Genomic DNA, 25,307 nt, shown 5'->3' with positions numbered 1-25,307 from the left:
CCCCTAAGTAGTTGCAACACTTGCCACTCTTTTAAATCCCTATTTATTCTAATACTTACAATCTCCCTCCTTTCTTATGATTTCTTTATGAATTACAAACATTTTTTATTATGCAAGAACTTTTTTGCATTATCTTGTGCTGCCATTTTTGCTGGAATTGATAGTCTTGCCAGCTAGTTTTCCTATACAGGGTTTGGGTGTTGTTTTTTTTTTTTCTTTTTTTTTTACATACTCAAATTTTGTTTATAAGTGATATTTGGGTATTGTAATTCAAAACAGCAGGAGAAGACAATGGTTAATAATTTGGTCAGCTTTATACTGTAGAGATAAGAAAGCCTTCCTAAGTGATCAATGCAAAGAAATAGAGGAAAACAATAGAATGAGGAAGACTTTGGTTTGAGACTCTTGACACTGCAGTTAACTATGCCAGATTCATGACTGGCTCAGGGTTGACAGTCTACTTCCTCTACCTGGCCTCCATCCCACTCACAATATCATTACATCTATTAAGTCTAACCTGTTTCTTTTATAAGTAGTTTTTAAACGTTTATTGTCAACAAGCAAAGCATCTTGGGCAGTTTGTTCTGATTTGATTCCTTTTAGTTTACCTTCAGTTCAGTCGCTCAGTCGTGTCCAACTCTTTGCGACCCCATGAATCACAGCACGCCAGGCCTCCCTGTCCATCACCAACTCCCGGAGTTCACTCAAACTCATGTCCATTGAGTCGGTGATGCCATCCAGCCATCTCATTCTCTGTCGTCCCCTTCTCCTGCCCCCAATCCTTCCCAGCATCAGAGTCTTTTCCAGTGAATCAGCTCGTCACATGAGGTGGCCAAAGTACTGGAGTTTCAGCTTTAGCATCAGTCCTTCCAATGAACACCCAGGATTGATCTCCTTTAGAATGGACTGGTTGGATCTGCTTGCAGTCCAAGGGACTCTCAAGAGTCTTCTCCAACACCACTGTTCAAAAGCATCAATTCTTCGGCGATCAGCTTTCTTCACAGTCCAACTCTCACATCCATACATGACCACAGGAAAAACCATAGCCTTGACTAGATCGACCTTTGTTTACCTTAGGAATCCCCAAATCCTAAAATGCAAAGAGAGCATTTTTTATAAAATATAACAGTAACTTTTAAAATAAACTTGAGCAATAGCACATTTCAAGAATATTCTAATACCAAAAGGAGGAGGGGGAGGAATTCCTTGGGGGTCCAGTGCTTAGTATTTGCCACTGTCAGTTCTGGGGAACTGAGATCCCACAAAGCCACGTGGCATGACCAAGGGAAAAAATACTCCATAAATATGAAATTTTGCTCATTTATTTATATACTCCAGAATCATGTCCAATATTATCTTTTTATATATGCGTTTTATAATTGTAAATCCATGTATCTAAAAATTTGCATGCTTCTCTCCCCCTAAAATTCCTCTAGGCATTCTCCTGTGTTGACAGAGACAACATACTTGCAATTCTTAATATCTATAAAATACTGGAATATTGTCAAGATCGACAGATTTGGAATAAATTTTTATTTGACAATTGAGTTTTTTCAAATTTTTGCAGCTGTTAACATCATATAAATTACCATTTTTCTCTGACTTATCTTCTTGGGTTATATTCCCATGCATGGGTTTACAAAGTCAGCAAATATCATTAATCTCCTAACTTTTATGTGACAGTGATGTTCTAACCTTTCTGTTTCCTAAATTCTAGGTACAGGAGCTTCACGAGGAGGAGGCCCAGTGGGTGAACTATGATGAGGATGAGTTGTGCGTGAAGATGCAGCTAGCTGATGGGATCTTTGAGACCTTGATCAGAGATACTATTGATGTTCTGAATCAAATCAGTGAAAAACAGGGGAGAATGCTACTTGTGTGACATCTTGCAAATAAATCGAACACTGAGTGCTAATATGAGTCCTGGGCCTTTCTGCCTCGTGATACACACCCCATCTCCATCATAGCAAGAGTGCTTCTGGACCTTGTACCTGTTCTTAAAGACTACTGGTTTGGAGTTCATGGGACAGTGTGATCTATCTGGTATTACAGCCTTTGCCTTTAGAGACTGTCCACTGGATTAATTGGTTGGTTTTGGTGGTCAGGGTTGCACTCGTGATGTTGACACACAGTATAATCCTACACCTCTTGTTAGCATTCCTACTGGTCTCAGATGAGGGCTGGAAACACCAGACTTACCTCTTAGCTTAGACCAGGGTATCACTTCCTTGAGTCTGAAGTCAGGCAAGAGAGGTATATAGATGTGCATCATACCGTTTTTGAAATGTAATCCTGGTTTATACCATGAAAGTCAGAAATGGACATTATAGTCTCTATAAACAGTATTAAACCCTGAACTGCTTTCAGATAGGCAAGTTGGATAATGTGTGCCTATTTTCCATTGTGGAGTTCATTTCATTTCCTTTTGAAGATGATTTTCTTCCATTATTGCAGTTGAGGAGCACCAAGTGGACTGTCAAGTTAACAGGAATCAGTGGTAGCCTTGCTTTCTGAGCACCATCTAAAGAATTTTAAACTGTTGCATTATGCTTAGTTTTTCTCTGTGGGCATGAAAACAGAGAAGTGCCCTCACTGAAGACTGGGCTTGCAGGACTGGTGCAGGGCTGGTTCTTCTACCCCTTGTCGACCCCTGCACTTTTCTTACTTCTTCTGAACCTCTACCAGCTGCTCCCAGAATCACAGATCCTCAGGACCATCTCAGGCATCCAGGCATGGCAGAAGTGGAAATAATTCATTTTTGGCCTTCAAACTTTCAGCTCCCATTTCTCCCCAAGAAGTCAGAGACGCTATTACTTGAATGATTTAGGAAATGAGTGTGTGCACCAAAGACAAAAAGATAACTGTCTATTGTTTGTGTGCTTGTTTTGCGCTATAGAACATTTTTTTAATTTATTTTAAGATAAATTATTAAGTTGAAAATGTATGTCCCTATTCAGAAGTGCAAGATTCTTCTTGTAATAGTTAAACTTCCGTCTTGAAACTTCTATGGTTTGTAGTCTTTGCACAGGAAGCCTATGGTTTTAACAAACCCATACACCTGTCCAAGAAGGCAGTTAAATTACATGTAAAGAAGTGAACTTTTCTAAGATCATCTGAAGTAGCAGGAATGGGATAAGATGATTTGAAGACACTCTAAAATTCAAATTCTGCCTCTCTTGCAGCATTGCTTCTCACAACTATTACCTGTATCTGAAAAAATATATATATAGACTCCAGCTGCTACCTTAGAGCATGTGTGATGCTCTCCTGGGGCCTCAGCACCCTGCCTTCTTGACTGGTTTCTTTTAATCAGTCCTATCCTTCTTCAAGCAATCTAGAAGAATGTGGATAATCTTAGGCGTGAATGTCAATGCCTTAATATTGAAGGTCCTGATTAGAAGCATGATAGAAGACATCCACTGGATTCATAGTTAAAATACCCTGGAATGTTATACCTTCAAAATATGTTAGGAAAACCCCAAAGATGGTATAATCTTTTAGTGTGCACATTCGTTCATTTCTGCATCTTTCCTCCAGACTTGCCTTTGCGTCTCAAATGTTTCACTATGCACACTTCCATTCTCTTTGGTTTCATCTTGTTATTATGAGAAACTTTCTGAAATAATCATTGGAATATTTGCATTTTGCACAAGGACTGGTATGATAGCTCTTGACAAATAAGGAAAGCACTGAACTGTTGTGATAGGGTCTCGGGAAATGCTCAGATTGACGTTGCCAGCATTTCTTCTAGGCTTTTGATGTTGAACTCTAGTCTTGTAGCCATAATGAGCAAGTTGATTAAGAGAAGCTAGGGTTTCTTGGGGTTATTAACCAGTAGTGTGGAGATATTATTTTCATGTAGCCAAGAAAAGCAAAACCGTTTCTTTTCAGTTGTGTTGTTTGAAACACGAAAAAACATCTTGTCCACATTCTTTGACTGTTTGTAGGATTACATTGTCCTTATGATACTGAAACTTTACAGCTGCTGTAAATTTTTTATAAGCGAATATGAAAATAATATAATAGGAATATAGGTTGTTTTTCTACATCTTCATTATTTGGACCTAAATCAATTTTTAATAAAGTTTTATCTTTAGTCTGTATGACTTTGTGATTCCAAAAAAAGGAAAAAAAATAAATGATATAAGTCCATGGAATCAACATCCTGGACTCAAAGTTCCCTGGTAAGAATGCTGCCAAGAATGTGGCAGTCAGCAGTCCCAACATACTCCAGCTCTTATTACTGTCTTGAGAATCCTGGGTTTCCAATGAGAGGCAGGAATGAATCGGTCTTACTCTTTGCCAGAAATGATTATCCATAGTTTGGTAGCAGGAAACAAGGGAAACTATAATCAGCAGATTTCTTACTGTTGTAACTATTTGAATACAATTGAAAAGGGGTTCATTGTTAGCATTAGGAATAATAAACATGGATACCCAGCCACTCATTCCATATTGGGATCTTTTTAATCAAGCTCTGCCTCTTAACCAAGAATCTAAATACTCCCTCTTTGTAATCTTTGTTCCTTCTCCCCACTCTCCCATCCTCTTTCACTCTTCATAATTCCTCTAAGAAAAAGATCTTTGCATCAGCAGTAATATCTTTTAGAATAATAGCACTATCAGAATTTAGTAAACCAACCTATAGGCTTCAGATTTATTTCTGAGTCCAAAATAATTTGTGCTATCCAGGGTACTTCACTCTGGGTTAAATAAGTACAGGGTATAGATTCCCTCTTCAGGTCTAAACAGGAATTTTTACTCTAGGGAAAAATGGGAAGAGCTCAAAAGTAGTTAATAAGGAAGGTAATTTGTTTTTCTTTTACATAAAAGAAAGGAAAATTCCTTCTGTGACTACAGGTCTCTGAGAAATTATCTTTCAAAAGAGATTTCATTGCTCATAAGAGTGTTGTGGCCTATTGATAAAAACAATTTTGTTCACTTTCTTGTCTTGAAAAAAAGTGGCCTTAGCTTTTTGCAATACTTGAATAAAGTGTGTACTCGCACAGCGTTAGAGACTTATAACTTTTCTGCAAGAAGTTCAAACTTACATCTTCTTTTACTACCTTAAGAATACTAGTGAATAAAACATTAATTCAAAGAGCAAATGATAGAAACTACAATGTTTAATGCAAATTGTAGAAATTTACATGTTTACAAATCATCTTAAACTGGTTGTGCAACAATTCAATAAGATATCTTTGTATTATAAAAATGTGAAGAAAAAATGTAAACTGATGTAAAAGAGGTACTGTCATTTTAATTAACCTGTGTTTAATAGCTTTTCCTTCCAAACTTTGCAAAGCCTTCTTGGTAAACACATTGCAAAGCGTTCCCTGGGAGGCCCAGCCTCCCTGTGTGTACTGTATTGTGCAGACATGAAAAAACAAACCCGTTTACTGTGTATTTGTAAATAGCCTGGTCATCAGGCCATTTTCAGCCAATAGTCACATCCAGTGCAACTTTGCACAGAAGACTTAGGGTGTGGTTTGTAAGTATGATCTGTAAAATAACTGGGATGAATTCCCATGTACACCTGTGTAAATAGATTTGTTAACTGAAATGTACTTTAAGAAAAGAGAGAAATCTGTAAATAAACTGATTTGTAAATTAATTTCATGTCAGGCGTTCATTTCTTTTTTTGCCTTTTGAGCCAAGTTTCGAAAGCTAATCGGCATAAAATTCACTTCTGATCTCTTACTGGACAGCAGAGTGCTGATGCTTGAGCGAAAGAGTAGGGCAGGCTGCATGGAAGCGCTCTTTACACAAATGCCACTTCCACACCATCTGAGCAGCTTCAGCAGTCACTGCGCACACCTTCATGTTCTGAGCACTGTGCCCAGTGCAGGGGAGATAACGAAGATGACAGACATGATCCCTGACCTTGGAGGACGAAAGACAGACATCAAAAAATAATTTCAAAAACAATGCATGACAAATGTGGTAAGTCCTGCAAAAGTAAGCATGTGCTGTTTTGAGAGTATGTAATGAAAGGACCCTTGGAGAAGGAAATGGCAACCCACTCCAGTGTTCTTGCCTGGAGAATCCCAGGGATGGCGGAGCCTGGTGGGCTGCCATCCATGGGGTCGCACAGAGTCGGACACGACTGAAGTGACTTCGCAGCAATGAAAGGACCCAACAGAGTAAGGGAGTGAGTCAGGAGAGTTCCCTGATAAATTACAACACTGTGTTCTGTATCAGTGGGCTTCTTCCCTGTAATTCACAGCAAATGTCTTTTCTCCCAAGTGACTTGAATTCTGATCACCCTTATAAAATACACCACCTGTGGAAAGTCACAATTAAGTGGACAACAAAGAAGAACAACTATCTGATGATGTGATGTGGCTATAATTTATTTCTAGATATACAAACTTGGATATATCCTGGTGGCTCAGACGGTAAAGCGTCTGCCCGCAATGTGGGAGACCCGGGTTCGATCCCTGGGTCGGGAAGATCCCCTGGAGAAGGAAATGGCAACCCACTCCAGTACTCTTGCCTAGAAAATTCCATAGATGGAGGAGCCTGGTGGGCTACAGTCAGTGGAGTCGCAGAGTCGGACACGACTGAGCAACTTCACTTCATACAAACTTGGAGAAGAATGGGGCTAGACGTACAGAAGAATAAAAGTATTGCAAAGGTGGAAATGGATGGTGTTCAGGATTATGAATGATCTCTGGTCCAACGAGTTAGAAGTCACCACCATCATCTCACCTGAATTCGTCTGGTAGCCTCCTGATGGCTGACCTTTTAACTCCTACACAACCATGAACATTCAAGAAGTTCTCAGAAAAAGATCCCATATTGCAGCAAGTTCTAAGAAATTCTTTTGAGTGCCCACTTTGTGCCAGATACTGTGTTTGTTGGTAAAGTCACAGGAGTAATGACCGCTTGAACCTTGGAATAAAGACCAAATGCCTGTTTCCTTTAATGAAAACATGCAAAGATAGTAGATGGGAGGAAGGCAATTAACATAGCAGAGCTAAGTAGAAGGTGAGACCAGCACTGGTGGGACCTACAGTGATGAGTGCCTGTAGAGGTGAGTGCTGGAGGAGCAAGCCAGTGCGCCACGAAATCCCAGAAAAGCTCAGAAACTGGAGAGCGGCTGCCACAGAGAAAGGTGTGAAGCATGGCATTATTGTTTCACTGGGTGGCCAAAGCTGTGGGGCCACCTGTAGGGCCAAAACTAAAAGGCAGACTAGTGCTACCCATGGAAAATGCCAGCAAGTAAGGTCACTGAGAACAGACAATGGCACCACAAGCTCAAGTGGTACCACTTTGCCTTACAGACAGGCGAGAAAGCACCCAGGATCCAGTCACTTGCAGTGCTTTGTCCCCCGTGGCCAGTGGGTCCATCCGAAGCCTGAGGGGACGAAGTGATGGCACACACCCCTCTTGGAGTTGCATGGAAGGACCCTGTCACCTCCTGTGGGGTCTGAGATACAGCAAGCTAGGGGCATGCCTGAACTGAGGGCCACTGACGCTGGCACGGAAGCAGAACCCGGAGTACAGGCTGAGTCTGAAGCAGGGAAGGGTGATGAGCCCGGCACAGACTGTGAGGACTTAACTCTCGGTAAGGATGTGTTCCAGGCCCATTCTTACGTGACCGTGCAGAAGGCAAGAAGCTGTACATGACTGCCTTTCCTGACAGTCCACCCAGCCCCTGCTGCCCAGACGCCAACAGAGCAGATGAAGCCGCACCGAATCTGGTAGGACCATCGTTGGCCCCAAATGTGTTGGCGGAGCTGGGTGATGGGCCCCCTGAACCTCCGCATGGATACAGCATGCTTGCAGAGCCTCCCTGTCACCCTGAGACGGCGCATCACCAGAGTCACCAGAAGAACCAGACCCAGGAGGATGATCAAGCAGGCCTCCCTGGGGGATGGTCCTCAACTAGGAACCACCGGTGCCTGGACTCAAAAGTGGAGTCCGGAGGGACCAGGGGTGCGCAAATGGTAACCATCCAGCCCAAGCCAGGCGCTTCTGCCTCCCCACCTTGTCAATATGCCCACAGCAAGAGGCGCTGGCAGTCGTGTTAATACCAGCACCACCCCCTTCTCCCAGCGGAATGAGAGCCATTCAGGTGTGCATCACCACCTTGGCTAGTGTGGGTTATGATTCTTGTTGATCTGAAGGAAAGTCCAAGTCACTGTGTGCCAGCCAAGCCATTAAAATGGGAGTGTGGGACAAGAGGGGCCTTGTTCTGGGACGAGAAGCCCAGCATTTCTGAGTTGGCCTCCTCTCCCGACCGCTGTGCTGATTCTTATCAGAGTGTCCTGCAAGCACCACAGAGGATTCTTAGAAGTAAGAAGACAGGTTCAAGTTCCCACCTCGCTCCCACTCCAGGAAACACCCAAAGCTGAAGACACTCTCATTGGCTACTTCTGTGGACCCACCACCCCTTGTTGCTTGAGCCCAATAGTCCATCCTGGGGCGGGGAGTCATCCTGAATGGACTTGACATGCCCAGTAATATCACCCGCTTGAGTCAGAGGTTCCAGTACAACCAGGGGAAACTAGTGCCCCGTGTTCTGTGTAGGGTTCCCGGGAGAGAGGCACTTGATGGTAGCATTGCCCCCACATTTGAACTGGGAGACCCTCCTGGTGATCCCACTGTGGCCCCGATCACATCACCCCCAGGAAGTGTGTTCCAGCAGGAGAAAAAGAACCCTAACCCTAAAAAGAAAAATTTTTCTGATGGCAGTAGGCCAAGGCTTTTCGGTCCTGGCATTGGGATTTGGCGGGTGCAAGCTAATCAGGCAATTGCCTGGTCCTCTACCCTGTCCAAGTTCAATGTCACCCACTGTATGTTGGAGTGCAGTGCTTAGTGTTCAAATGGCTTTACTTAAGTGGGGATGCCATTCAGTAAGCTGGGTTTTTTGATGGCTTTGTTGCAGTTGTTGAAGACTGAATGGAAAGATCCAATCAAGTTTGTTCAGAAACCCCTGCCCAAGTAAGAAGACAGCAGGACCCTCCTCTGGAAAAACAGAATAGCATTGGAGAAAAGACCTGTAGGTACTAACATTTGAAGATTCCTTCAGAGGAAAAGTTGGATTGCCACCTGATCTCCTTCCAGTAAAGTTGACCAGTCAAAAAGCCCCACCCACGCATACTGAGTTACTCATCACACTTTTAGCACATTACCCATGTGTGAACAGTCAGCCATCTCCAGGCATTCGGGGGAAGCCTCCTATGTGAAATGTGTGTGCTAAGTCACTTCAGTCGTGTCCGACTCTGCGACCCAATGGACTGTAGCCCTCCAGGCTCTTCTGCCCATGGGATTCTCCAGGCAAGAATTCTGGAGTGGGTTGCCATGCCCTCCTCCAGGGGATCTTCCTGACCCAGGGATCAAACCCACATGTCGTATATCTCCTGCACTGGCAGGCAGGTTCTTTACCAATAGCACCACCTGGGAAACCACCTATGTGAAACAGATCTACCCAAAAAGGGAAAAAAAGGCGGTGGGGCAGGGGGGAATTCTGGTGAAACAATGAGTGGCACAAAAGAAAACATCACAAGGAACAAAAACTGAAATTAAAATCCTGAGATAGCAGATTTATAGTATCATAAAACAGGAATGAGATGCTCTGAAAGAGTAGAGTCAGACAACAAGATACTGCTCTTGAAAAGTAAAAGTATTGTAGCCATAATTTTAAATTCAATAGAAAGTTAGAGGATAGAATTAAGGAAGTCCCTCTAGAAGATAAAACAGAAAGGTAGATAAAAATAGGAAAGAAAGATAAAATCAGTGAACGAATCCAGGAAATCTAACACCTAATTAACTGGACCTCTAACAAGAACAGAGAAAACAAGAGGAAATGACATAAGAAAAAATTCTGGAAATTAAATATATGAGTTTCTCATTGAAAATGGTTCAGTGGGTGTCCAGCACAATAAATAGACCCCCAGTAAGTTGTGTCATTGTGAACTATCAGGACTCTGTAGGTAAAGAAACTATTCATAAAGTTTCTGCAGAGAAAAATAAAAGATTGCATGTAAAGGATTAGGAATAAAAATATCATCATTCTCCTGAGAAGAAACATTGGAGACCTTGAGAAATATACAGCAGAATTTTCAAAAACTGAATGGAAATTATTTTCATCCAAAAGTCTACACTTGGCCAAACAATGAATCAAGTGTTAAGGCAGAATATGGACACTTTCAGAAATGCTAAGTCCTTACTTATCAAGCATCCTTTTCTCATAAACCATGAAAGGTAAAGACTTGGGATCCAGAAACAAGGGCTCTATTTCAGGAAGACTGTGAGGGAAACTCCCCAGGTGACTTGGAAAAGGCATTTCCAGGATGACGACTATCTCGCACACCTAAGGAACAGTCAGTTCAGACTGGAGCAGGGTGACGGACCGCTTGAAAAGGAAGGTCTCCGGGTGGAAGGGAGGGCGGAGAAGAGAGTAGGAAATAACCTGATGTTTTAATCATGTGAAACTTTAAATTGGTAGGCTGCTGGAAGGTGAGAAAAGACTTAGTAATAGGTTCAAAGAATGAGTAATGAAAAAATGAGGAAAAACAGTGCTGAACAAAGAGGGAGCAATCATAACATTCTGCTTGGCTCAACTAGAAACGAGGTTTATAATTAAAATAATGTAAAAATTGAATATTGTGAGATCATTATATTGAGAAGATGAGGAAGGGAAGGGTGGTATCAGAGAACTAAATATGCATCTACCTTACTAGCAAATCTGATGGTTAATTTCATGTGTCAACTTGGCAAGGCCAAAGTATCCAGATATTTGATCAAACATCAGTCTAGATGTCTCTATGTATTAGATGACATTAACATTTAAATCAGTAGATTTTCAATAAAATTGATTACTCTTCATAATGTGGTGGGCCTTGTCCATTCAGGCAAAGGATTTAAGAGGAGGAGGAAAAAAGACTGAGGTCCCACAGGGAAGAGGGAATTCGGACCCCAGACAGCCTTTGGCTTCAAGCTGCAACATCAGCTCTTACCTCAGCCTGCTGGCCTGCTTTGCTGATTTTGTACCTGCCAATCCCTACAGTTCCTCCCTCTTTTCTCTGTCTCTCTCTCTCCACACATACATTCCATTGGTTCTGTTTCTCTGGAGAACCCTGAGGAATACAGACATTCAATAGCTAAAGTATAAGAACACCAAGGTAAAGACCAGAGCAAAAATCTGAAATGAAATGATGAACAGTGGGTGCCTCTGGATGATGCGAACTAGAGAAATGAGATTGAATGCCTCTGTGTATCTGTGTTTAATAATAAAATTTTTTTCTTTTTTTTCGCCATGCACAACTATCACTTTCTGGGGGACTGCACTGGGTTTTTGTTACAGCATGTGGGATCTAGTTCCCCAAACAGGGATAGAACCCGGGCCCCCTGCATTGGGAGCACAGAGTCTTAATCACTGGACCATCAGGGAAGTCCCTACAAGAATCACCTTGATAATAAAAATTAATACTCCCTCTGCCCCAAAATAAAGCCACACCAAAAAGACCATATTCAGCTTCTCTTCATCTACTTCTCTAACCACATTTAGATAGAATTATACCCCTTTTCCTCTTATAACTTCAACACTATTCCAAAAGTACTATCTGCAAAAGTTAACTTTAGGTCACAGCTTTTCAACCTAAATATTTTTCATTTCAACTAAGAATTAGATTCAAGGTCATTAAAAAATGTTGATGTGTACTTGAAATGGTGCATTTAACACAATTAAAAATATTTTAGTTCTTTTGCATATTAAAAAAAGATTAAAGATGTGCGTTCGATTGTAGGGAAGTGATCTGTCCTGTTGTGTCATTAACTGGTGGCCTCAATGTGTCAACTTGAGTAGAACTACTTTTAGAAGGCCCACATTTCCCTTGGCTCTATAACTCTTACAATTTATTTTGTTTTCGTGACACTGGCATCGTCTGTAAGTAGATATCAAATTTTTGTGTGTTTTTGTTTGAACAAGGATATTGTTGAAAAATACATTTTATGCAATTTGTCTTAAGAATGCACATCAGGAAACCCAAAACCACTCTTTCAGCTCCAAACACATTCCAGGATTCTGAGTTTCCACAATACAAAGAGGCATGTGTGATGACCCATTTTAAGCACAGTCAAAATATTTTGAAAAGTAATAATCATCTAAATAACTTCCCTAACTGGTCTGTCAGTGTTATTACTACTATTTTGAGAAAATTGATTTAAACAATTAGATGAGCTAAGTGGAATTTTAAAACTCCAAATTCCTACTCTGAGTCTCAAGGTTGAGTTTCTTCAGTAAGAGAAAGCGGGTAGAAAAGGCATTTATTCAAGAATTCCTTGGGAGCTGCAATATTGACCATTGCTGCTTCTGGTCTTTAGACCAGTATCTTGTTAATTCTACTTACTTCAAAGAACAATTGCTCAAAATGTACATAACGTGAAAGTTTGTCTTAAGAAGCCTGCATACACTATTTTCATCACTCTGGGAGACCCAGAATAGAAGCCGGGAGAAACTGTACCTTTCTGGTGAAGAAGATGAACCAATTAACAGTTTTGCTCTTCAGTGAAGGGCCAGTGATTGGAAACAAGACCATTTTGGTTTCTACATCTTTGCTTATAAAAAGAGCTAAGGACCTCAATGTGTGAAATAACCAATATGAAAAATAAATTTTGCTGAGAACTCTCACAGCTAATAGTCATTTGACTTCAAGGAACAGAATACTTGGCTAAAAGTAGATCAACAAGAGGGTCTTGGACCTCTCACACAACAAGGAATCTAGAAGTAGACAGTTCTGGGATCTGTCAATGACTGTGCAATGTCAGAGCTTTGTGTCAACTTCATTCTCTTTGATCCCTTGCTCGTGATGGCCGGATGTCCAGAGCAGCTCCAAGTACCTTGTTCTCACACATCATCCAAAGGGAGAAGAGAAGGAAGGGATTCTATATACTTCATTCTCTCTTTTACCCAGAGGGTGGAGTTATTCCCAGAAATTGCAAGGGGGAATTCATTTAAAATGATATTGGAGAATGAATATGCGTTTGTGGAGCCTAGGCATCAATCCTGCCCTGATTCCCGTTTCCTCTCATGTCTCTTATTATTTCCTCTGCTACTGCAATTTTTGTTAAATGTTTTGGTGAGAAAAAAAGAATTGAGAAGCTATTCATACAAGTCAAAAAGAAATATGTGTTTATGTGAGCAAAAGAAGTTCAAAGTTAAAAAATAATTTATTTTATTGAAGTGGCATTGATTTACAATGTTGTGCTAGTTTCTGGTGTCCAGCAAAGTGATTCTGATATATCCACATATGTATATTCTTTTTTTCATATTCTTTTCCATTGTATGTTATTATGATATTGAATACAGTTCCCTGTGCTTGTTATCTGTTTTATAAATAGTGGTTGGTATCTGCTAATCCCAAACTCCTAATTTATCCCTCCCCCCTTTCAAAGTTCAACATTTTTAACTTAAAAAATATTTTCAATTATTCCTGTAAGTCCCAGCCAACTTCCCCTGATGTGTCACTGGCCATAGTGTCCTCCTCAAATTGTGAAACTCGGCAAGTATCCAGAATTTTCAGCTTCTGAGGGTAGGTCCCATAGGTAAGGAAGAAGAATGGGGATGTGACTATTCATTTCACAACCAGCAGTGTCTGCGAATGTATATATCCCAAGCTGCTGACTTTCTTGGCAAAGTTATGAGTTTGTGACTAAATAAAGGTGTAACTGAGGCGCGCTTGCTGACCAGTCGTGTCATCATGCCAACACCCTTCCGTGTGCTCTATTATGACCAGAAGGGCCTTGGGCGCTCATCCATCTCTTCACTGCTGGGAACAACCACATACCAAATAGCCACAAAATGGAGCAAGTTCTCCAGCTTTAAATGCACTAGAGACAAAACCATTATTCTTGATCTCATTCATTAGCCGGAAGGTCTTCAAATTTCCCTTGCATGATTTATGATCCGGGTGTGGAGGCAAAACACATGTGTGTTACTAAGTAAAGGTAACAGCCATCCAGGGCCAAGTTCATCATCCATCCATCCATTCCATGCGTCCACTATTTTCTGGCTTTGTTCTATGCGCTGTCAATCCCCACAAAAATTAAGAAATCTAGGTCCCTGTTCTACTTGATTACATTCTGGCAGGAGGAGACAGACAATAAAACAAGCAATGTCTTGGGACTTCCCTGGCGGCCCAGTGGTGAAGATTTCACACTTCCACTGCAAGGGAGCGTGTGGGTTTGATCCCTGGTTGGGGAACTGAGATCCCACAGCAGGGTGGGGGATGGGGGTCTGGAGGAAGTGTAGTGAGGGGAGTGGTAAGATCTATGAAGACTCACGAACAGGTGAAGTAAAGAGGGGGCAGGGCAGGAACTACTCTCTACAGAAAGGTCAGGGGAGGCCTTTCTGAGAAGCTAACACTCGAGCTGAGACCTGGATGATGAGACGATCTGAGGGAAGAGCATTCCAGGCGGAGGGAACAGCCAGTGCAAAGGCTCTCAGCTGCGAATGAAGAATAGAGAATAGACGGGTGTGGCTGCAGCCCTGTGAGCAAGGGAGGGTGGAAGATGCTGAGCTGGGGCCTCACTGGCTGTGGCGCGGGGCTGGGATATGTTCTCCCAGTATGTCACCCGGGAGAGCCGTAACCAGGGGAGTGACATGGTCAAGTCTGTACTTCGAAAATCTCCCTCTGGCCGCTGAACAATGAACGAAGAAGCTGTTGCAGGGGAATATGGTGACAGAGACTAGAGAGTGAGCTGTAAAGGGAGACTGGGGAGAGAGGGAGTGCCTTTCAGAAGGGAGGCCCCGGGCTGCTGCTGACTGAACGGGGCGCTGATGGAAAGAGAGGCTTTGGCCCGACGTCACTGGTGTGCCTTTGACAGAGACGCGGAAGGCTGGGCGAGGATGCTCTTGTTAATTCAGGTTATTCAGAGGTGGGGAAGATGACTGTGGCCTGTGGTATCAAATAAACCTTTCGGAAGGGAGTGAGTCCTGAGCTTTGGGCTTGACAAAGAGAGGTCTGAGAGGGAGCTTCAGGCAGAGGGAAAATGTGAGCACAGACAGGTGAGCTGTCTTACAGGAGCAGGGTGCATGTGGGGAGGATAGGCTCAGGGAGACAGGCTGAGACCACATGACGGCCATGTTTAACTTTAGTTAGTGCGTGATTCCACTTACCAGTTATTCAGCAACCACAGGGGGACAACTGTGCCGACAGCTATGAACATCTGAATGGAGGGAGGCCTCCGGGGAGGGTCCACTGGCCTCTGTCGAGAAGACTCACGGAGGGGTATTAAACTCTTCACCACGACCAGGGGTCTGTTCCCCAACTTGAGAGGCTTAGAGACAGGAAGGTGTCAGTTCTCCCAGAGACGTCCAGGTACTCTAGAGAAGTCAGAATAAGTCTCGTAAATGGAAGAATACACCAGAAAGCTTCCTTACTAATTTACAGTGGAGACTATAACTTTTCACAGAGCCTAACACCCGTTTCTTCTCCCCACAGGCATGCGCCCTGCCCTTTCCTGGTCCCAGAGGTCGCATCGTTAATTAGCAGCAGGTTTGGTGAGTGCAGAAAGCGGCCGAGGTCCAGAAGGACACTGCACCTCATGTGGAGGCCCCAGCGTCCTCTCAAGCCTGGACTGCTCCTGCCTCTGTTCGGTCTCTCTCCTGCACAACACTGCCCCTCACGACCTCCACATTAGCAGGCCCTCCAACGAAGGCCGTGACAATTCACAGGATAATTCAGTGAGTACTCGCTACCCAGGTGCTGGGCTCTTTGCAAACATCAGTGGATTTGGTCCTCCCAACAACTTTATGAGGTAGGCCCCATTGTACAGGTGAGGAAACTGAGGTTTAAAAGTTTAACAACCTTGCCCCAAAACACAGTTTATGAGTGACACAACCTAGACTCACCTGGGTTTCTCTGGCTCCCAAAGCCAAGCCTCTTTCTGTGTGGATTTTTGGTCATTGTCCCTCCGATTGGAGCATCTTCCTGGGGGCTCAGGAGAGGTTCCATCTTCTTCCACGTAATTCTGGGAGGGCAACCTCAGGCCTCATGTCCTCATATCCTAGAAAACCCCCCAAGAACTGTCCACAGAAGAGTTCAGTTCAGTTCAGTTCAGTCACTCAGTCATGCCCGACTCTGCAACCCCATGGACTGCAGCACGCCAGAACTCCCTGTCCATCACCAACTCCCAGAGTTTACACAAACTCATATCCATTGAGTTGGTGATGCCATCCAACCATCTCATCCTCTGTCGTCCCCTTCTCCTCATGCCCTCAATCTTTCCCAGCATCAGGGTCTTTTCAAATGAGTCAGTTCTTCACATCAGGTGGCCAAAGTATTGGAGTTTCAGCATCAGTCCTTCCAATAAATATTCAGGACTGATAACAGAAGAGGTAAAATCTTTAAATACCTCCCCATTTGTTTAGAACAGAAACAAACCCCTCAGCACAGGCTGCAAAGCCCCCACAGCCTGGGCTCATGACCTCATCACACACCTATGCTCAGGTCAGCATTACGATCACCCAGAGGTTATAAAAAATGTAACGCAATGGCACAATTTCCTGCCCCCCTTGGGTGGTTAGTAATATAAGTCATATGACAGAGTATTTAGAAGTCCTTCTAAATGCTTTTCATCTAAGTGTTTCAATGTATATTAATTCACTTAATCGGCAAATCATCCTATGAAACAGATACTATTAACAGGCCTATTTAATAGATACTATGATTGGGCATAGGGAAAGTAATTAACTTACCCAATAAGATTCAGCTAGCAAGTGATGGAGCCAGATTTGAATCCATTTAATCAGATCAAAAGCCATATATTACATCTAGCAACAGATGCCTTCTAGTGTTAGGGCTCAGGTCCTGAATGTGGGTAAAAACAGCCTGCTGAGGCCTGACTTCCATGGTTGTGCAGAGAAGAGAGAAATCCTCTTGGGGCCACAGCCAGTACTTTGACCAAGTCCTTTAGAGAGTCGCCAAGCCTGGGTTAGGACCACAGAGATCAGATTCCTGTCTCGGAACTCAGACCCCACATCTGCACAAACAAGACAAAGGAAGGAATGTCAGCTTCAGCCTCCTGCTCTTTAGAAATCCCTGGTGTTCTCAACTCCACCCTCAGGAACATCTTGCCTAAGATGGTTTTCACAATGAGAGGAGAGGCAACCTTCATTTCTCAATAAGAACATTAAACTCTTGTTAAATGTAGATCTATATTTAGCCACTAAAATTACCTAATCTAAAACAACATGCAGGGGGGATTCCCTGGTGGCTCAGACAGTGAAGAGTCTGCCTGCAATGTGGGAAATCTGGGTTCAATCCCTGCGTCCAGGAAGTTCCCCTGGAGAAGGAAATGGCAACCCATTCCAGTATTCTCGCCTGGGAAATCCCATGGATGGATGGGTCTGGCAGTCTTCAGTCCATGGGATGGCAGAGTCAGACACTACTGAGTGACTTCTCTTCAACAACAAAACAACATGCGTGGCTACATCTGTGTGTGGGTCTGAGTGTGTGGTGCAATCATTCTCAGTGAAGGGGAAGCCACAGTCACAGTGACAGCGTGGTCTGGGGGGCAGGGGACTGGGAGCTTTCTCCTTGTCCCGTGGACTCTCCACCTTGTGGGAAGAGACCCCTCCAGAGAGGGCCTCCTAAACCATGAGGCCCAGGGCAGAGGGCACTTCAGTCTGAGCCTAAGGAGGTTGTTGTTGCCACTTCCTTACTGTGAAACGCTGAACACAGTAATCACTCTGTTCCTTGTTCTCCACATTTTTTTAAAAAAAGGAAATCATTGTAATAAGGAATAACTGAAGAATAAGTGAGCTTATCAGTATCAGTAAAGGGTTTAAAACAATGCATGGCAAACAGCAAGGTTATGTAAGTGCCATCAGTTTAGTGTAATTATTATTTGGACTTAGTCAGGCATCCTCAAAGTTGTTAACAGATTGAGTGCTCCCCAGAAAACTCATTTCTTAACTGGTGATGGGAGCTCTTCCTGGAGACCCGGAGAATTCCAAGAGTCAGGCACTCTGGAAGCCTGACTTGTCCTCAGGCCAGAACACATAATAGAACAGAGGAACAGAAGGGAGAGGGAAAGGGAGGGACACAGCACCGGCTGCTAATTCATTCTGAAACCATGTCTTGGGCGGGCACTTTCCCAGCCCCAGGTAACCAGAGTGTACAAGACAGACTAGGGTCTGTGCCTCCATTAGTCTCACCTTCCTGGGACAGGGGAGAGGGAGAGAGGAAGCTATTTAACAGGAAAGCAAGGAAATAAACATGGCCATCACCGATAGAGATTAAGAGGAGTGAAAGCAATCAAGTAGGCTGAGTGGAGAGTGACAACTAGTGAGGGGAAGGGGAACTACTTTCTACAGAACGTTTATAGAAGGCTTCTCGGAGGAGGTGGTGTTAAGCAGAGACCTGCACAATGAGGAGGGACCAGCTATGTGAACAATCAGGAAAAGATGTCCGGAGAAAAATGGCCAGAGCAAGCACCTGAGGTCACAGCGTGTCTGATACAATGTGAGAAGCAGAGAGAAGACGTATGTGGCTTAAAAGTAGTTCACAAAGGGAAGAGTGATAGGCAACAGAAGTCAGCAAGGTAGATAGGGACCAGATCATGCCCTTCTCAAAATATAACATGCCTACACGCCATCTGGGATCTTGTCAAAGTTCAGATTCAGAAAGTCTGAGGTGGGGCCTGAGATTCTGCATTCCTGACATGATCCCAGGTAAGGCCAATGCCACTGGTCCGTGGACCACTGTTGGAGTAGCCAGGCTCTCACAACAGATTTCATTTTAACTATGTTCAGAAGAGTTTAAACAATCTTAAGTAGGAACATGACTTGGCCTGGCCATAATTTTTTTGGAGGATAATTGCTTTACAATGTAGTAGTCTCTGCCATATATCAATGCGAATCAGTCATACACACACACACACACACACACATATATCCTAAGTCACTTCAGTTGTGTCCAACTCTTTGTGACCCCATGGACTGCAGCCCGTCAGGCTCCTCTATGGGATTTCCCAGGCAAGAACACTGGCATGAGTGGCCCTGCCTTCCTCCAGGGGATCTTCCCGACTCGGGGATCTAACTGGTGTCTCATTATGTTTCCTACATTGGCAGGTGGGTTCTTTACCACTAGCCCCACGTGGGAAGCCCAGATACATATATATCTCCTCCCTCTGGAGCTTCCCTCCTCCCTCCCCCCACACTAGGTCGTATTTTTAAAACTCGGTCTGTTTGCAGGGTCGAGACTGTGTTAAGGGTAAGACAGAAAGCTGGACACCAACTGGGAGGTGACTGTAGTGGTCCAGGTGAAAGGCAGTGGCGGCCTGGGGATAGTGGGGGTGGGGGGATGTGAGTGACAGACAAGTCAATAAACATGGCTAATTGACTCGATGACAAAGGTGAGTTAAAAACAGAAATGCACATGTCTAAGCATTTCTCAGATGTCTGTGTCAGCGCTGGGCCCTGAGCAAGGGGCTGCTGCTGCTGCTAAGTCACTTCAGTCGTGTCCGACTCTGTATGACCCCATAGACGGAAGCCCACCAGGCTCCCCCGTCCCTGGGATTCTCCAGGCAAGAACACTGGAGTGGGTTGCCATTTCCTTCTCCAGGAGCAAGGGGCTAGGTGATACCATTACTGACTTGGCTGAAGCTGGTGCTGGGGCAGGGGGGTGTAGGGAACAGAGTTTATAAAGGAAAACCCAGAGTTTCAGTTTGGATATGCTAGGTTTGAGACGACAGTCACATACTCAAGTGGAAATGTGAGTCATATAGATGAATCTTGAATTCAAGAATAAATTTACAGCTGAAAATAAAAATTTAGGAGCATTGTTTTGCAGATGATGTTTTAAAGGCACAAGAGTGTTGGGCTTGCTTGTGGAAAAAGTGTAGAAGCTGAAGCTGGGGGTATCTGGTACTGGTGAGGTAGGAGAGGTAGGTGAGGTAGGAGAGCCTAATAATGGACCCCAAGGATGTCCACACCTAATCCACGAAGCCTGGGAATACATTACCTGCCTGGGAATACATTACCTGCCTAGGAATACATTACCTGGCATGGCAAAAGGAACTTTGCAGATGCAATGAAGGTTAAAGACTTTGAGATGGAGAGCTTAGCCTGGATTATCTGGGTAGGCCCAATCTTACCAACAGAGTCTTTAAAAATAAAGGAAGGTAGAGATGGGGTCAGAGATAGATGATATTGGAAGAGGCAGAAGTGACTTGAAATATGAGAGGGGTTTATCCCACCACTGCAGGCTCTAAAGATGGAGGAGCCAAGGAATGAGGTTACCTCCAGGAGCTGGGAAATAGTCCTCAGCTGACAGCAGAGATGTAGGACCTCAGTCCTACAACTGAGGGACTGAATTCTGCCAACAATCTGAATGTGCAAGGACACAGATTCTCCCCCTAGAACTTCTGGAAGGGAACACAGAGCAGCCAGCAATTAGATGTTAGCCAGTGTTGGACTTCTGACCTATGGAACCATAAGATGACCAACGACCGTTGTTTTAAACCACTAAGTAAGATAATTTGCTACTGTAGCAATAGAAAAGGGATTCGTGTGGTTTAAACCAAAAGCAAAAAGAAGAAAGGGTTTCAAGAAAGAGGGGGCCATCTGCTGTGTCAAGGATGCAAGTGAGAGGAAGGAGGTGGGAGGTGGGCCAGGTGATGCAGGAGCTTGTGGTTGATCTTGATGTGCAGCGTCAGGAACCAGGCCAGGATGGGCTGAGGAGGAAAGGGCGGGGTGAGGAAGTGGAAGCGGTGAACACACTCAACCCTGTTGTAAAGTTTGGTTGTGAAGAGAAGGAAGGAAATGGGATCAGATCTGGGGGGAAGATGTACGTTCACCTAGGAGCTTTGTTTTGTCAGTTTTACTTTTTCTTTTCTTTTTTTTTCTGGCTGCTCTGCACAACACGTGGGATCTTACTTCCCTTACCAGAAATCAAATCCCTGCTCCTTGCAGTGGAAGTGCAGATTCTTAACCACTGGACCACCAGGGAAGGCCCTTGTTTTCTCAGTTTTAGGAAGATATAGAGAGCATGTTTGTTTGCTGAAGGAATCGATTTAGTACCAAGAAAGAGTTAGGTGGGGGGGGGGGGGCAGGAGGAGAGGATCAGGGGCAAAATTACTGAGCCACAAGCGGAGGGGTTGGAGGTGATGAGAGGAAGGAGCTGGAAGGGAGACTAAGCAATGAGCACAGGTGTAAGGGGTTTGCAGTTTGGTGGAAGGAGGAGGAGCTCCCGTCCGAGGGCTTGTTCTGTCATCCACATGCCTGAAATCCTCACGGGAGGCTATGGGGAGAGAGGTGTGTTGGAGGTTTGCGGAAAGACAAAATGATAGCAAATGGCTTGTCTTGGACTAGAGGAAGTCATCTGATTATGGAAGGGGAATAGCATCACTCCAGGAAGGAAGTGGTCTTTGCTTTCTCTTTCTTCTCCCCCTGCTGCTGGGACTGTGGGTGGTCTGTCAGGTCAAGGTTGGGCTCTGCAGTATGTTTCTTACTAGACATACACCCTTAGAGCGCCTTTCTTAACCTGCCTGAGCCTCAGTTCTGCGTTATTGTCATCAGGCTTGACGACGCCGACTTCCATCAAAGGAGACGGCACGTGGCGAAGTGCTTCACGGACTGTCCGGGCCTGTCTGGGTGTGAAATGTGCTCTTCATCATGGGTGGTGTCCATCTTATGATTCCTGGCCACGGCAGGGGGAGATCCCTGAAGGCTGGAGAGGAGTGTCTGGGAGGGTGCTCGTCTAGCCATAGCCTCTGTGTGCTATCACTCCCTTTCATAGCTGAGCAGTCCCTTCCACCTCCACCGGGTTCCAGGAGGGCTGAGAAACTCAGGCCTCAAAGGGAAGGGAAATCTGTTGTGGGGGGGTTCTCTCTCCTTGGGGCGCTCCTCCAGCCGTATCGTCTGCAGCCGTCACCTGGTGGGTCCTGCCTTGCTCCTTGCTGAATGTCTGCTTCCCAGAGGGACCCCAGAGTGGCAATAAGCTTTCCAACTCAGCTTCCCCGCAAAAGCTGTCTGTTGGATTAGAACATGTTGTATAGATTGTCTGGAGAAGGGCTTTTGTTGTTGTTCAGTCGCTAAGTCAAGTCTGACTTTTTGTGATCCTGCGGACTACAGCCTGCCAGGCATCTCTGTCTGTGGAGTTTTCCAGGCAGTTATACTGGAGTGGGTTGCCATTTCCTACTCCAGGGGATCTTCCTGATGCAGGGATCGAACCTGTGTCTCCATGTCTTCTGCATTGGCAGGCGGATTCTTTACCAACTGAGCTATCAGGGAAGCCCCAGAAAATGTTGGTGTACCCTTTAAAACTGATTCATTGCTTCCACAAAGATAAAAGATTATCTTTTCTGACCAACATCTGAGCATAAACCAGGACATGCAAAGACACACCCCACAGTTAGTGAATGGTTAAATCACAAGTGTGATTACTTTCAAGACAAGATTAATAATACAATGTTTCCAGAAAGAGCAGGAAGTTAGGGAACTTTTATTTTCGATGATAAGGCAAAGTTGAGAAGAGGAGACCATGAAGGTCAACTAGGAAATTTCAGGCTCATCAAGTGGTGGACAGGGCATTTTATATTTTTATGAAAGTAGAGAAGTAGACACTACATTCAAACTCCCCTCCTGGACTAGAGGATACAATTCCCAGCTGCAAATGAGGCAGCCGACCACCAAACTGCAGAGCATGGCACCCCAGGAGATGCGATGGTGGTGTCTGGGCACACAGAAAGCCCATCTATCCAACAGAAGCATCCTCTCAAGGGGCTGGGTGGGGAGTGGAAACCAGGGCTGGAGGGGGCGTGGCTGAACTGTGGACCGTAGCGCAGCGCAAGTGGGTCCCATAAGGAAGGAGAGGTGGAGCCTTGCGAAGTCCTTCAGGGTGTCTGCTGATAAGCAAGGCCATCGTAAAATCAGAGCGCAACATCTGGACACTGACGTGGTCATCTGGGAACATTAAAACACTCAGTATTTCATCTGGGCAATTCATGCAAAAAGCACTAACAGTGCCTGCTGTGGACTAGGCAAATTCCTGCAAGATAGCCTTTCTTCTCTGCATATGCGCTCCCTCTTTTTGGACTAAATGGCTTAAATCAAATTTATCGGGATATCTGAAAATCTCTGATGTATTCATGACACAGCTACGTAGGTCTTGTGACCTCCTGGTATACCCAGACTTAGCTGCTATTTTTAAAAATATTTATTTGGCTGCGTTGGCTCTTAGTTGTGGCATGCAGGCTTACTTGCTCCAGGGCATGTGGAATCTTGGTTCCCTGACCGGGGATCAAACTGGAGTCCCCTGCATTGCAAGGCGGATTCTTAACCTCCGGACCATCAGAGGAGTCCCTTTGCTTCTACTTTAAAAAACAAACAAAGAAAAAAAGTATTAGTTGAGCCCTGCTGTCCTGGATACTGTGCTAGGCTCTTTCACATTCTCCCACTGGATTTGTTCACCTCTGCCTCCAGGCTCTGGTCACAGCCTGCTTTAGTCTGTGCCGCCTCATTTACCCTCTTCCCCTGATAACAGTACTCCTTTTTCTTTAGAAAAACGATCCTTTCTTACTCCAAACATGTAGTTATGGTTGGGGTTGCCAGTTACAGCGCTCACCGCAATAGTGATGTGACCTCCCTGGTCTGATCTGGGGATAAACAAACAATCCAAGCCTGACCAGAGTTTTCTCCAGTATTTTTCAAACTAGGATCAGGAGAGAAGTTCTATTGTATTTTTTTTTTCCCCTTCCGATCCTCAAAGCTGAAAGCATACAACCAGAATTCTGGACTTTCAGAAGCAGCCCAGCTGAGAGAATAAAGCCAATGTAGAGAGACAGAAATGCAGAGCAAGATGGTGTCATGGTGTCTCAGAGTGTAGGCATGGCTTTGTCCTACCCTTGATTTAGTTCTTTGAGGCGACTGAGTCCCCTTCCCTGCTTCAGCTGATTCAGTTTAGGATACCCACTCCAGCATTCAATCCTAAAGGAAATCAGTCCTGAATATTCATTGGAAGGACTGATGCTGAAGCTAAAGCTCCAATACTTTGGCCACCTGATACAAAGAACTGAGTCATTGGAAAAGACCCTGATGCTGGGAAAGATTGAAGGCAGGAGGAGAAGGGGATGACAGAGGATGAGATGGTTGGATGGCATCATCGACTCGATGGACATGAGTTTGAATAAGCTCCAGGGTTGGTGATGGACAGGGAAGCCTGGCATGCTGCAGTCCATGGGGTGGCAAAGAGTCAGACATGACTGAGCGACTGAACTGAACTGAGTCCCCTTCCCTGCTTCAGCTGATTCAGTTTAGGATTTTTTTGAGTATAACCAAGTCCTCCTAAGGTGTTCATTTATTCAGACAAATCCCAGAATCTCAGGCAGCCCCTTCAACTGACCAAGAGGTGCAGATCCTGTTCCTCTGAGTTTTGGCATCCCTTTGAAGTTATCTACCCGCCCCAAACTGTAGCTACCCCCACCAAACTGGCTCTAGCTCATGATTCTGGACTAAATATTTATCTATCTCTGCTAAGAGAGGCTGGAATTTTCAAAGGCTTGACTAAAATTCTGAGGGCTGATAGCCAGCAAACAAATAATATGAGGTAGTAACTGTATAAAACAGACAAGATTACAGAAGTCTTCCGCAAGCTTCCTTCAAGACTTGCAGATCTATATTACTGCATGAGCTGTCTTGAAATGGCTTTATTGTAACTCTGAAGATGTGGCAAAAGGTTTCAGCAATTCAGCCAGGATCCCTTGCTTCCTGGCTATGAGTCTGACTCCACACAGAAGGCATTGTTTAAAAAGTTAAAAAAAATTAAATGTAGCAAAACAAATTGATTAATCCATGAAGAAATCTGATGTTGAAATCCAATTCTGTCCTTGTATAGCTGTGTGACCTTGGGCAAGTTATTTAGTTCTCTCTGTCTCAGAGACCATGTCTGTAACATGGAGATCACAATATTATAGGAGAAAACTGAAGATTAAGTGAGATAAAACATGTAAAACATTCAGGGTTAATAAGTGGAATTTCTGTACATTTCGTCCCTGAAAGAGAGCAAGCTGTAGCAGGACATGGCCAGCTTCCTTCTGGTCCTCGCTTGCTTCACTGAGAGGAAGGATGGGTGACCTAACTGGTAAGTTTTGGGAAAGGAACTCCACCGTATGGCTCAGTCTCTCTGGAATCTCCTTCTCTGGCACCTGGCAGCCTATGTGCCAGGAGGTGCCCACCTAAGTCTTTTCCTCCATTCAGCCAGCTTACCAGACAGGCTCAGCCCCTGTCAAGAGCTGGAGTCATGTTTAATTAGGAACACTTCTTGAAAGTGCGTCTAAGCCACATTCTCCAATCA

The 25,307-nt window shown here is 44.3% G+C and overlaps 1 protein-coding gene and 1 long non-coding RNA gene across 5 annotated transcripts in view; one reads left to right on the top strand and one right to left on the bottom strand.

Annotated features, from left to right (window-relative positions):
• The window catches only part of CEP350 (centrosomal protein 350), a 157,587-nt gene extending 151,973 nt beyond the window's left edge, over positions 1-5,614 (top strand). For all 4 annotated transcript variants that reach the window (XM_055419161.2, XM_055419162.2, XM_055419163.2 and 1 more), the window contains one exon: positions 1,718-5,614. In XM_055419161.2, the coding sequence (XP_055275136.2) occupies positions 1,718-1,882 (165 nt within the window). In that variant the 3' untranslated portion in view covers positions 1,883-5,614. The remainder of the gene's footprint in view (positions 1-1,717) is intronic.
• On the bottom strand, positions 952-17,020 carry LOC148775104 (uncharacterized). Its single transcript, XR_016039601.1, has 4 exons — positions 16,709-17,020; positions 15,863-16,036; positions 15,128-15,334; positions 952-1,090 (listed from the first exon to the last, which is right to left on the bottom strand). It is a non-coding gene; the product is annotated as an uncharacterized LOC148775104 (long non-coding RNA).
• Between the last annotated feature and the right edge of the window lie 8,287 nt (positions 17,021-25,307).

The sequence above is a fragment of the Moschus berezovskii genome, chromosome 17 (assembly GCF_049115385.1).
Source record: "Moschus berezovskii isolate FMDL1 chromosome 17, NW_MosBer_1.0, whole genome shotgun sequence".
Classification (NCBI taxonomy): domain Eukaryota; kingdom Metazoa; phylum Chordata; class Mammalia; order Artiodactyla; family Moschidae; genus Moschus; species Moschus berezovskii.
The sequence above is the reverse complement of the archived record's forward strand: the minus strand, read 5'-3'. Positions and strand labels throughout refer to the sequence as shown.